The sequence below is a fragment of the Physeter macrocephalus genome, unplaced genomic scaffold, assembly GCF_002837175.3.
Source record: "Physeter macrocephalus isolate SW-GA unplaced genomic scaffold, ASM283717v5 random_50, whole genome shotgun sequence".
NCBI lineage: Eukaryota > Metazoa > Chordata > Mammalia > Artiodactyla > Physeteridae > Physeter > Physeter macrocephalus.
In genome coordinates this window covers 96,292-107,894 of record NW_021145338.1, presented here as the reverse complement: position 1 = coordinate 107,894, position 11,603 = coordinate 96,292, and the positions used below count along the sequence as shown (strand labels likewise).

Here is an 11,603-nt window from a genome sequence, read left to right as displayed (position 1 = left end):
TGTACCTAGAGCTGAGGTCAGGTGGGTGTGGAAGGGACTGTGCACTCGGCAGACTGGGTGGCTCTGAGCAGTACCTGAGCTTAACCGTCCATCACAAATGCCCGATTTGATTTCAAATGTTGCTGCCTCGGGTGTAGAAGAGGCAATGACCCTGGGCGTCTCTGGGCAGAGGAGGCAGTCTGCCCACATAACGTAGGTATGTATGGACACCGTGGCTTGATGTCTTGTGCGTTGTGTGTGTTTGTGTGGACCTGGGTGTCTCAGACATGAGGGGCGGTGTATCTTGGAGGCAGTGAACTCAACATGTCTCAAGTAGGTGTGTGTGAGGGGTACCTGGCAGGAAGCCTGGTGTTCTACGGCAGCGTATACTGGAATGCCTCAGCTTTGAGAGGACATGCATCTGGGTGTCTCAGGTGTCTTTTGCATCATATCTATAGGGGTGTGTGTGTGTGTGTGTGTGTGTGTGTGTGTGTGTGTGTGTGTGTTACCTGCGTATCTCACAGGTGGTCTTTATTTCATTTCTTTCTAGGAGAGAAAGATAGAGGACACCCTGATTTGTGTGTGTGTGTGTGTGTGTGTGTGTGTGTGTGTGTGTGTGTGTTGTACCTGCGTATCTCAGGTATGGTGTGGTTAGTGTATCTGGGCATCTCTGGAGTGTATGTGGTGTGTCAGAATGTCTCAGGTGTACCTGAGTGGGTGTGTACAAGGGTGCACCTCAGGTCTAAAAGGCGGTGAATCTGGGTGGCCTAGGGGTATGGGCACTGTGCCATAATAGCTCAAAGTGAGCAGGGCCACACACCTGAAGTCTGTGCAGTGCTGCAATCTTAGGTGTGAGGAGAACATTCTTCCTGGGGTGTGTGTGGGGGAGGGGCAGGAATCCTGGTTGGTTCTGCTGTCCCTCCCTCTGTACCTGAGTATTTCTGAGGGGTTGAGGGTGGAGCAGGCAACCACGTCTCTGGTTCCTGAGTGTCTCAGGTGCCCACCCTGGGCCATGTGTCTGGGGGACGGGGCACCACAGGGGTTCCTCCTCCAGACATGCTCCCCGAGGCGGGCTCCCTGTGGCTGCTTCGGCTGCTCCAGGACATCCAGCTGGCCCAGTTTTACCGACCCCTCCTTGAGGAGCTTAATGTTACTCGGCCAGAGCACTTCGACTTTGTAAGACCTGAGGATCTGGACGGCGTTGGCATGGGCCGGCCTGGTGAGGGTCCCCTGCCCCAAGGCCCTGCTGTCTCCTTCCCCAGCCTGTTAGTTGCTACTCTCCCCCCACACCCACCAGCCCCCTTCTTGCCTGTAAATCCCTTGCATCCTGCTCCCCGCCTCCCCCATTACCCCATCCCTCTGATTCTGGCCTCCCCCAGCCCAGCGTAGACTGGCTGAAGCTCTGAAGAGGCACCGTTCGGGGCTCAAGTCTAAGAACTGGGTCTGCAAGGTGTGTGTCTGGGGTGGCGGTGAGAGGCTTAAAGGGCCAGCTCAGGCCCCGGCAGGGGGTGGGCTGAGTGGCAGAGAAGGACGTATGCAGGGTTCCACACACATGATTTCCACCACTGTTTCAGATCCTTGGGGGCTTTGCCCCAGGGCAAAAGGAGACCACCCCACCCTCAGACAGCCTTCCATCCCTCCCTGAGCCAGATGGGGGACTCAAGTGTCTGATCCCAGACCGGGCTGTGTGCAGAGGGGAGCTTCTGGGCTCCGGCTGCTTTGGTGTGGTGCACCGAGGGCTGTGGACACTGCCCGGTGGCAAGGCTGTGAGTGTCCAGGGAGCCTACTTCATTCTGGGTACCTGGGCCAGCTTCTCCCTCTGTTCTGTGGGCCTCTCTGCCCTGGCCTTGGCTTAACTGTTCCCTACGTTGCCTGATGGTGCTTCCCCCCACCCCCAGGTCCCAGTGGCTGTCAAGTCCCTCCGGGTGGGTCCCGAGGGCCCCGAGGGCACTGAGCTAGGGGACTTCCTGCGAGAGGTATCCATCATGATGAACTTGGAACACCCACACGTGCTGCGTCTGCACGGCCTCGTACTGGGCCAGCCTCTGCAGATGGTGAGCAGACCCAGACGCCGGCTCCCGGGACAGCCCCGGGGGCCGATGTGCGACAGGAGGGTGAGCGAGCGCCAGGGTCTCGTGGGGCCGGACCACCTCTGGCACGGCTGTGCTCCCGCAGGTGATGGAACTGGCGCCCCTGGGCTCCCTGCACGCACGCCTGACCGCCCCGGCCCCCACGCCCCCGCTGCCCGTGGCCTTGCTCTGCCTCTTCCTGCGGCAGGTGGCGGGGGCCATGGCGTACCTGGGGGCCCGCGGGCTGGTGCACCGGGACCTCGCTACGCGTAACTTGCTGCTGGCTTCACCGCGCACAATCAAGGTGGCTGACTTCGGGCTGGTGCGATCTCTGGGCGACGCCCGGGGCCACTACGTCATGGGCGGACCCCGCCGCATCCCCTTCGCCTGGTGAGGGGCCGGGCGGAGGGGAGGGATCTGAAGGGCAGGAGCTGAGGGGGTGCGAAGGGGCTGGTCCTCTGAGGGAGGCGTGGACTGGAGGCGTCGTCGTCGGGCCTGGAAGGGCCAGGAAAGGAGGACTTCTGAGCACCACGGCGGCGGGCGCACTAAAGGGGCGTGCCCAGTGGCGGGTGGGCGGTCCGGGGCACACTCCCGGCACACGTCCAGCCCCCTTCAGCTCCGCTTCCGCAGGTGTGCGCCGGAGAGCCTGCGCCACGGGGCCTTCTCTTCTGCGTCGGACGTGTGGATGTTTGGGGTGACGCTGTGGGAGATGTTCTCCAGGGGCGAGGAGCCCTGGGCCGGGGTCCCGCCATACCTCATCCTGCAGCGGCTGGAGAAGGACCGAGCCCGCCTGCGTAGGCCTCCGCTCTGCTCCAGGGCCCTCTACGCCCTCGCCTTGCGCTGCTGGGCCCCCCACCCTGCTGACCGGCCCACCTTTTCCTACCTAGAAGGGCTGCTCCAAGAGGTGGGAACTCCTGCCTCCCCAGAAACACTCAGTCTCTTTTCCCTCCGTTCCCTCTCCCAGGGTTCCATGCACAGCACTAACGTATACCGGCTCCCGGGCTGGGGTCTGGGACCTGGCTCTGAACAAAGCAGATCCAGTCCCCGCCTTCAGGGTGCTCAGAGCCCCAGGGAGACAGCTGCGGTCTAGTGGATGCAGGCTGAATGAAGGGCAGGGGCTGGGGCAGAGAGAGGGAGGCCCAGAGCCCAGAGCAGTAGGATGTGGTAGGTGTCTCACAGGCAGAGGGAGGGTTCAGCGTGGGAGGGGGAAGTACGGTGACTAAGGTGGCCGAGGCATCTTAGGGGTGCACCAAGGAGGGGCTTGTGAGACACGGAAAATAACCTGCGCTAACACCGAGAGCACTCGACCTGCGTAAGATACTGTACTCAGCGCCTTACGTGTATCCTTATACGCGTTCACTCATTTAATCCTCACAACAACCCAGCTCGATTTTAGAGAGGGGGCAGTTAAGGCACCGACAGTTTAAGTGATTTGCCAAAAGTCACACAGGAAGTGGAGGACTGGAGATTTGAATCAGTCAATATGACTTCAGAGCTGTGCCCGAAATCACTATATACTCTACTATTAAAGGAGTTTAGTCCTTAACTCTGAGGGCACCTGGGGGCCGTGGAAGGGTTGTGAGCAGGGGAGTTATAAGCCACATTTACAGGTTATGTCACTCTGGTTTGGTGCAAGAATGGATTAGAAGCATGGTACTGAAGGTAGAAAAACCAGTAGGCCACAATGGTTGTGAAACAGAAGTAAGATGAAGAAGTCTGGATGAGGGTCGAGGCAGTGGTGCTATGGAGAAGTGGAAAATTCCCAGAGGTGCTTGGGAGGCTGATCTGATGGACCTGGGTGTGGAGTAAAAGCAGTGTGCGGGGTGACCCTCCCCTTGGTCCCCTAGGTAGAGGCAGGGTCCCCCTTTGTTGCCCCCTGACCCCTGTGCTGTGCCCAGCTTGGCATGGGATCCAGGTCTGCCTCCTCTACTGGCTTACAACTGAGGGACAGGGACAGTCCCACCCTGGGGCCGGGACAGAGGACATACCTGGTATGGGTTTGCTTGGTGGGTGCACGAACAGTCTCCACTCCGCTCCCGTGATATTACCCTTCTGACTCAGGCCACAAGCCCAGCCACCCTCTCCTCCTGCCTCTGTAGGCCTGGCCTCCTGAGGGACGTTGTGTGAGGGATGTCACAGAGCCCGGTGTCCTGAGGATGGAGCCTGGTGACCCCATCACTATCATCGAGGGCAGGTGAGGGCCTCGTGCCTCCCACCCATCCCCAGGGGCAGGACTCCCTCCCCACCCTCCTGGCCCTGGTCCCAGCTCAGCTTCTCCCCAGCTGCTTGAACCCCAGTCCTCTGCCTCATCTCCTCCTCTCCCCACTGGGCCCTGAGAGCTCCACCACAGTCCTGGCCTCCCTGCTGGAGCCACCACTGGCCCATAGAGCCCTTTTGTTTTAGAGAGAAAAAAAGCTTCCCTTTCTCCGGGCAGATGCAGCTCCATGGCACACAGCTTGTGAGCTGAATGTGGGCTGGAGCCCAGCCCTCAGTCTCCCCTGGCTCCCATCCCCTTCACCAGCGCCTCTTCCCACAGCCCCGACTCCACAACCTGGAAGGGCCAGAATGGTCGTACATTCAAAGTGGGCAACTTCCCAGCCTCGGCAGTGACGCTGGTAGTCTCACCAGCCACCCGTCCAGTCCTCAGAGGCTCCCCTGCCCGGGGAGAGCGACACCAGGGAAACATAGATGGGTGAGGACCTGAAAGAGTGGGGGGCAGAGCTGGACTGGGGGAACCAACCAAGTCCAGCAACTTCTCTGGAAGGGGAGCCTGGGGAGGGGGGTGGGGTAAAGCTGGAGGGGAGGCTAGACTTGCCTTCCCGCTGGAGCTTCCACTCTGGGTCTCGGCCTGCCTGGAAGCCCCAGAGATTCTTTGTGAGAGGGCACTGCTATATGGGGTAGGGCTGGGGGGTGTGGAGCATGAACTGGAACACTCTCCAACAGGGACAGAGTGAAGGTAAAGCTTCGGGATCCACCTCCAGCTCGGGGCCAGAGAAGGAATGTGGCCCTGCAGAGGATGAAAGGTGGGCATGGCGGTGGGGACAGGGCTTCCAGGGTCTCCGAGGACGTCAAGGATAAGCCTCCGGCGATGCCCCCTGCTCTGAAGCCCTGCCTTTGCAGATATGATTTCCCCACCTGTGACTTCCCGGCCCCCATTCTGCCTGCTGACATCCTGGCTGTACTTTAGATAGCGTCTCCCCACTGCAGCCCCTGGCAGTTCTTTGGACCCTCAGCTGCTTCGGCCTGGGCGTCCATCCTGCACACCTGGTTTCTTGTCCCCCCGAAACGAGGACCACCCCGAGGACAGCACAGATAGCCAGAGAATGGGAAGAAGGCAGCTGGGCTCTCTCTGAAGTTGTTTTTTCTCAAATGTGTAGGCATTTCCAAGAGTCTGGAGTCGGTTCTGTCCCTGGGCCCCCGCCCCACAGGAGGTGGGTCGAGCTCCCCCGAACTTCGACATGCCAGAACTGTGCCCCAGGGACCCCTAGGCGTGCCCCCCCGCTCCCCCGTAGCCACCAGCTCCTCTTCCCAGCCCAGCCAGCCTCCCAGGGAGCGGCCTCCCTGGCCCAAAAGAGAACCCCTACACAGTCAACCTGTGGGAGCACCTGGAGCCAGCAAAGCCACCGTCCCCTCCGGGGGACCCTTGCCTGACCCCGAGTTGCAGAGGAGGATTATGGAGGTGAGGGCTCCCTCAAGTGTCCTGGTGTCCAAAAGGGGCTACGGGCTGGCAAAGGGCCTAAGTGAGGCTTTGTCCCCTGCAGGTGGAGCTGAGCGTGCACGGAGTCACCCACCAGGAGTGCCAGGAGGCTCTAAGAGCCACCGGGGGTGACGTGGTTTCTGCCATCCGGAACCTCAAGGTACAGCCACACCCTTCTCTCGGGTCCCTGCCCCTCCCAGCCTGGCCCTCTGGCCGCCAGCTGCCCTTCCTCTCGTCCCCACAGGTGGACCAGCTCTTCTACCTCAGCAGCTGGTCCAGAGCGGACTGCCGGCGCATCCTGGAGCGTTACCAGTGGGACCTCTCGGCCGCCAGTCGCTACGTCCTGGCCCGGCCCTGAGCTCTGCTCCTTTGGGCACAGACACCAGATGGACCAAGGGCCTGGTCACGTGGGACCAAGCAGAACCGGAACAAGGTCCTGTCCAGGGTGTGTTCCCACCTGGGGAGAGCCTGCCATGGGCAGGTACCGGAGGAGCCCAGGATCGGGCACTGGTGAGTGTCTCCTCACCCTGCCCGTTGGTCTCGGAGGGCGTGAGCTCCCTTGGCCATAGGAGGATCTAGTGCACTTTGCCCACCACATTCCCAACAAAGGAGGACTTGGAGGAACAGAGCTGCGACACATCACACCCATGGGAAGCTTCTCTCGCTACAGAAAATGAGCAAGAGGCCATTCTGGGCCACGGGCACAGCCATCCTGAACTGCCATCAGCTACCACACTGGGCTCTGTGGACCGGAGCAGCCGTCCTGACTTGGGGCATATGGACCAAACTGCCTCGGCTTGGTCTGGGGCCATCATGGGTGATGAAAGTGGCTCCCTTAGACTCGAGGACACTTGATCCTGGCAGCATGGATTATGAGATGGGCCAGCCCCCGCCCATCCAAGCTGTCATATTTCCCTTTGTTTCTCCCCACACCCAACTCTTTCTCCTGCCCTCTCCCATTACATACATCTTCCAATGTCCAAAAAGTTACAAAGTTTATATGAATATAACATACAAAGATGCAGCCTCCTTCCTAAGGAAGGGGCAGGAAGGGGTGTGATAAGGCACAGGAAGTTGCAGCAAGCACCAGCTGAGGGAGAGGAAGTCGGCATTGGGGCCCTGGCCCTATAGCTATCGGGGGTGGGGGGGAGGTAGGGATCCCCCTCAGAGCGCCATCGTCTGAGGCTGAACTAATTGGCCAAGCTGATGCGGGGAGAGGGTGACCGGGTCTGCCGTCTTTGGTGCTGCTTGACCTTCCCCACCCCAGCCCTGTCATAAAACCCTGCATTCTAAGGCCTCATCTGGAGCAGAGGCCCCGGAGGGGGTTGGGAGGAAGCAGGGAAAGTTGGAAAGCCGATATGCCCGTGTGCTGAGGGTCTGCTGGAGGCAGAAGGGGGAAGTAGCAGGGGAAGGGCGCTCATACATACCCTTCCGTAGGGGCTACAGGTGAAGCAGGCCAGGGGAGCAGGGGAGGCCTGGGGCACCAAGCCTCCAGCCTCAGGCAGCCCTGTCTCTCCCCTGCAGTGCACATGGAGGCAAAGGGGCTGCCTCTGAGGAGGGGCCAGGGCGGGTGACCATCTTGAATTCTGGTTGAGATGATGGTCTCCTCACCCCGAGGTGGCCTCTAACTGGTGAGGGCAGACGGCCCAGCGCCGCCTCGCTTCTCGAAGAACATGTAGTCCTGAGGGAAGGGCACGGTCAGCAGGAGATCTGGCTGGGCCAGCCTGGCTCAGCTATCACAACCCAGGTCTGGAACCACAAGCCCCCACGGAGTCTGTCCCTAACCCTCTCCTAGCAGGAGACCAAGAAGTGCTCAAAGCCTCAGAGTGAGAGCAAAAGGGCAGCGGGGGGGGAGGGGCGGGGGCCCCGACTCACAATGAGAAATGTGGCTCCCAGCAGCACAGCCTTCACCCTCACGTCCAGGTCCAGTGGGAACTGCAGGCCGAAGTCATCTGCATCGGTGAGGGCTTCTTGGAGCAGCCCACCCCACTGCTTGCTGATGCGGCCCACACTGCGGGATTCATCTGGAGTCTTCACCTGGCAGGAGAGAGGGAGAGAGGGAGGGAGGAAGGACCCGCATGGGGAGGATATGCCTGACCTCATCGGCATCCAGTCTTACTCCCACAGTCACCGTATATGAACTGTGCGGGCTCTACACCTAGCGAGTCCTCCCAAAGCCTTGGGTTTCCATGTGACATCTGGGGAAATTGAGGCACCCGAGGTCACACTGTGAGTACACAGCAAAAATCAGGTTGCAGACTCAGATCTGTTGTTCTTGAAAGGCCACATGTGACTACTAGACATCAGTGCTGGGAGAAACGGAAGCACAATACAGTCTAATCTCCTTAGGGGATGGCCAGTCACTGGGTTTATTTTGCTTACCAAAGTCCCTGCCGCGCACGGTTGGTGCAGTTTGTGCCCTGCACAGAGTAGCCTGGCCAAGCGGGCAAGGGGGGCTGCTAAATGCCTGGCTGCACTCTACCAGCTGACCAGGCTGCCAGAAGGCCCAAAGGGGTGCCTGTCACCCTCACATCTGCAAGGTAGGGAGGGCTCTGTTTAGCATGGCATGCAAGCCTCATCCAGGGTGGATCCAAGCCCATCTAGTGGGGGGAGGGGACAGCAGAAAGTGGCCTCCCCGGGCCCAGCAGCAACAGGCCCTGCCAGTGTGGTTGGTAATTCACCGTGACTCCCTGGACTCTTTCCTATGCTCATTCTCCAGTGGCTAGAACGAGAGCGATGTCCTCCCCATCTCCTTCCCCCATGGTCCTACAGCCCTAGGGCATTTCCTGCAGACCAGTCCCAGGGTGGGCAGGGCCTCTCCCAGTCAGCCCTGCGGTCCCAAGAGTGCAGCCCCAAGTGTGGACCATTCATAATTATGTAAAAGGACGACTGGCCCGATGAGAGCCCCACGATCTACATATTCCCAACCAGAGTTCACCCAGTTACCTCTTTCCCAACCAGTTCCCATCACAGAACCTTCCCCCAACCACAAAGGTGACTCAGTTTTTAAAAGTAACCTAAGATAAGGTACCTCATCAGAAGCCTTGGAAAGTCTACTGGGATATACCTATTGTTCCTCCCTTATCTACACAGATATTCACGTGCCTCTGTCTTCTAGAAAGTAAGGTGTTTCCTAGGACTTGTTTTGAAATGGTCATCACTTGTGTTCTCCAGGCTCCAGGCTGGTGACTGAAATGCATGGTAAGAAGGATTCCAGGCTGGGGGTGGGTAGGTGGACGTCTGGACTTCTAGGTCGGCAGGGCAAGCCACAGGATGTTAACAAGTTAAATTGTTGCTCGCTCCAAGGCTCACAAACTCACACACAGAGGCCATGTGGGCCCAGCCCATGGTACACTCAGTAAGCATCCTTCACCCTAAATCCAGCCTGACCTTAGATTTTTTTTCTCCCTCAACACAGGGCTGCAGGTCACAATCAGCACTGGCCCTTAAGTTGAAACCCTCTTTGCCATATTTTTATAAGACCATGGGCCATCCTGTTTCTGAATAGAGGAAAACTGGAAATGTGGTAGGCATCACAGTGGATTTGGGCTGATGAGCTCTTGACCGTCCTGTTGGCCCTCCTGCTGCATGGATCATCTTGGTTTCTGAAGGTCCCAGGAATCTCCCCTGATTCCTGATACCTCAAAGTTGGTGTCTGTGCCACAGCCACAGGTCCAGCAGGGCCCCACCACTCGCAGGACGGTCTGGCGGTCAGCGTCTTGGATGGAGAACTTGGGGAGGAAGGGATGCCAGGTCTGTAGAACGTGGCCAATGGTGGTGCCTGGTGGAGCCTGTACTTCCATCTGGAGTGGGCAGCAGACAGGATCACTGCCCAGCCAGGCACCCTGGCCCAAGCGCTCACCGGTCTAGCTTTATCACCTGTCTCCCCTCACAAGACCTCCCATCCCCTTCACTAGACCTCCCATCCCACCTGCGCCCAACTCCCACAGGAGGCACGCCTCGTCCCATGCCTCATCCTGGTCCTGCCCCGGTCATCGGCCTGCCCCCTACCCAAGTTTCTCCCTGGCCCCATCCTTCCCCGCCCACCTCCTGGAGGCCACAGGGACAGCAGCTGCAGCCACAGTGGAGGGGGCGGAGCAGGCGCAGCACCTCTCTGTCCCCGGGGTCCACCAGGCGTACACGCAGGGGCCGGCGGGCGCCACAGCATAGCCGCGCACAGCAGTTGCTCTCCTCCGCCGCCTGACCCAGGGGCTGTCCGGCTCCCGAGCGCAGTTCGTAGCGGTTACAGGTCTCCCAGCCCAGGAGCGCTGCCAAGGGGTGACACACTGAGGCTCGGCCACCAGCGCCTGCCCACGAGCCCACTATCTGCCCCCGTCACGAGGCCCAACATACTCCTCCTTCCACTCACTTTCCACCCGCTCAGCCTTCTGGTGAATCAAGATCTGATCAATCTGGAAAGAGAGTAGGGGAACGCGCAGACATCAGCTGGCCGGCCTAGTCGCCTGGGTCCCCTCTCTGTCACTCCTCCCTCCCTCCCTCCCTCTCACTCACCTGCGCCAGGAATTCGAGGCCAAAAGGCACCCCTGGCAGTGGCAAAAAGGGGGCAGCTGGTCCCGGGGCCCCAGGGCCGGGGGAGGGGAAGAGAGCAAAGCCGGGCGCCGGGGTAGGCACGTGGGCGGGCATTGGTACCTGCCCCGGCCCGGGCCCAGGATGCAGCGTCGGCTCCGGGTACCCAGCGGTCACAGGGTAGGGAGGTGGGGGCGAAGGGGCGTAGCCTTTGGGGGGCAAGTAGCCTGTGGGGGGACAGGAGTAGGTTAGAAGGGGCCCCCGACCTCATCTCTTTACGCCTTGGCCCATGGGCCGCGAGGCTGAGGGAAAAATGTGGTGGGAAGAGAATGAGAAAGATGGGGCGGGGGAGCAGGGCGGCGGCTTCTCGGTAGGAAGGGAGGGGCCCCACACAGCCAGTCCGAGCACATTCCCGGAGGATGCGTCCGACACCGGGTTCCCAAGTCCGTGGCGGGGGGGAGATAACGGCGACCCTCGGCCTTGCGCCCACTTACCTGCCATTGGAGAGGGGCGAGGGTTCGCGGGATGTCGGTGTCCCGGAGGCTTAGTTCTAGAAGTGGAGGCAAGCTCGGAGACAGCCAGACAGACACAAAGACAGACACAAAGATGGACAGGCAAACGCAGAGCGGCAGCTGCGCCCAGCGCCGGCCCAGGGTCTCTAGGGCGGCGCGTCTGACTCGGGGAGAAACCGAAAGTGTCAGCGGGCAAGGCGGGGGCCCTGGGACCCTGGATTCCCTCAGGGGCCCCAGAACCGCCCCCTCCCTTTGTTCTCCCATTCTCCGCGGAGGCGGCTGTTGGCAGACGGCAGGACAGATGGACCCGCGGTCAGACCGACGGCCCCACCTTGAGGGAGGTCTCCTGACCCCTCTGTTCCCCTTGCTCACCTGAAGCCCCTAGAACAGCCCGGGTGCCCAGCACTAGGCTGCTCTCGGGAGCTGGCGGAGGCGGGCCCAGGAGCTGACTCCACCCCCCGACCCGTCCAGGCCCCGCCCCTTCCAGCCTGAGCAGAGCGCCTGCGCAGGAAGACTGCCGGCTCTCCTGCGGCGCCGGGGACTCCAGGCCACCGGCTTCACGGCTTGGCGGGCGTCCCCGCCCTTTCCGCTCGGATGCAGAAGCCCAGAGAGGAAGCTTGCCTGGGAGGGTAGCCGGGTGAGCCCTAGCCCTGCGACTCCCGCCAGGCCTGCGGGCGCAGAGTTGTCAGTGCCCCTTGGTGGGAACGAGGGCCGCTTGCGCGGCGCTGGAGCCCAGGCTCCTCCTCCCGAGGGCGGTTCGGGCCTCGCTGACGCAGCGGAACACCCTGCACACTCACCCATTGGCTTCTAGGACTGACT

The 11,603-nt window shown here is 60.7% G+C and overlaps 2 protein-coding genes across 6 annotated transcripts; one reads left to right on the top strand and one right to left on the bottom strand.

Moving 5' to 3' along the window:
* The first annotated feature begins 605 nt into the window (after positions 1 to 605).
* Positions 606 to 6,719, top strand: TNK1 (tyrosine kinase non receptor 1). The gene is given in 12 exon segments (XM_055082250.1): positions 606 to 1,198; positions 1,359 to 1,429; positions 1,554 to 1,745; positions 1,878 to 2,099; positions 2,101 to 2,438; positions 2,679 to 2,952; positions 4,148 to 4,242; positions 4,585 to 4,740; positions 4,992 to 5,071; positions 5,426 to 5,727; positions 5,810 to 5,905; positions 5,990 to 6,719. Coding segments are annotated over 12 exon segments (2,103 nt in total). The 5' UTR covers positions 606 to 1,035; the 3' UTR covers positions 6,104 to 6,719.
* An 8-nt stretch (positions 6,720 to 6,727) lies between these two features.
* PLSCR3 (phospholipid scramblase 3) lies at positions 6,728 to 11,326 on the bottom strand. Of its 5 annotated transcripts, none has more exons than XM_055082251.1 (7): positions 11,157 to 11,326; positions 10,767 to 10,944; positions 10,115 to 10,157; positions 9,793 to 10,013; positions 9,387 to 9,548; positions 7,621 to 7,782; positions 6,728 to 7,426 (listed from the first exon to the last, which is right to left on the bottom strand). In XM_055082251.1, exons 5-7 carry the CDS (start codon positions 9,546 to 9,548, stop codon positions 7,370 to 7,372), a joined length of 381 nt encoding a protein of 126 aa, XP_054938226.1. In that variant the 5' UTR covers positions 9,793 to 10,013; positions 10,115 to 10,157; positions 10,767 to 10,944; positions 11,157 to 11,326; the 3' UTR covers positions 6,728 to 7,369. The 5 variants fall into 5 exon arrangements, with proteins under 5 accessions (XP_054938226.1, XP_028339425.1, XP_028339424.1 ...); XM_028483624.2 differs by adding an exon at positions 10,258 to 10,499 and having other exon boundaries at positions 10,767 to 11,215; XM_028483623.2 differs by lacking the exon at positions 11,157 to 11,326 and having other exon boundaries at positions 10,767 to 11,150.
* Between the last annotated feature and the right edge of the window lie 277 nt (positions 11,327 to 11,603).

Excerpts from the sequence above, each read along its gene's own strand:
- PLSCR3 (XM_028483623.2), bottom strand. The coding sequence starts at position 11,048 with ATGGGAGAACAAAGGGAGGGGGCGGTTCTGGGGCCCCTGAGGGAATCC. Across the intron at positions 9,549-9,792 it reads GTCCCTGTGGCCTCCAGGAG|ATGGAAGTACAGGCTCCACC; the intron begins GTGGGCGGGGAA and ends TGCCCACTCCAG. Across the intron at positions 7,783-9,386 it reads GCACAGACACCAACTTTGAG|GTGAAGACTCCAGATGAATC; the intron begins GTATCAGGAATC and ends CTCTCCTGCCAG.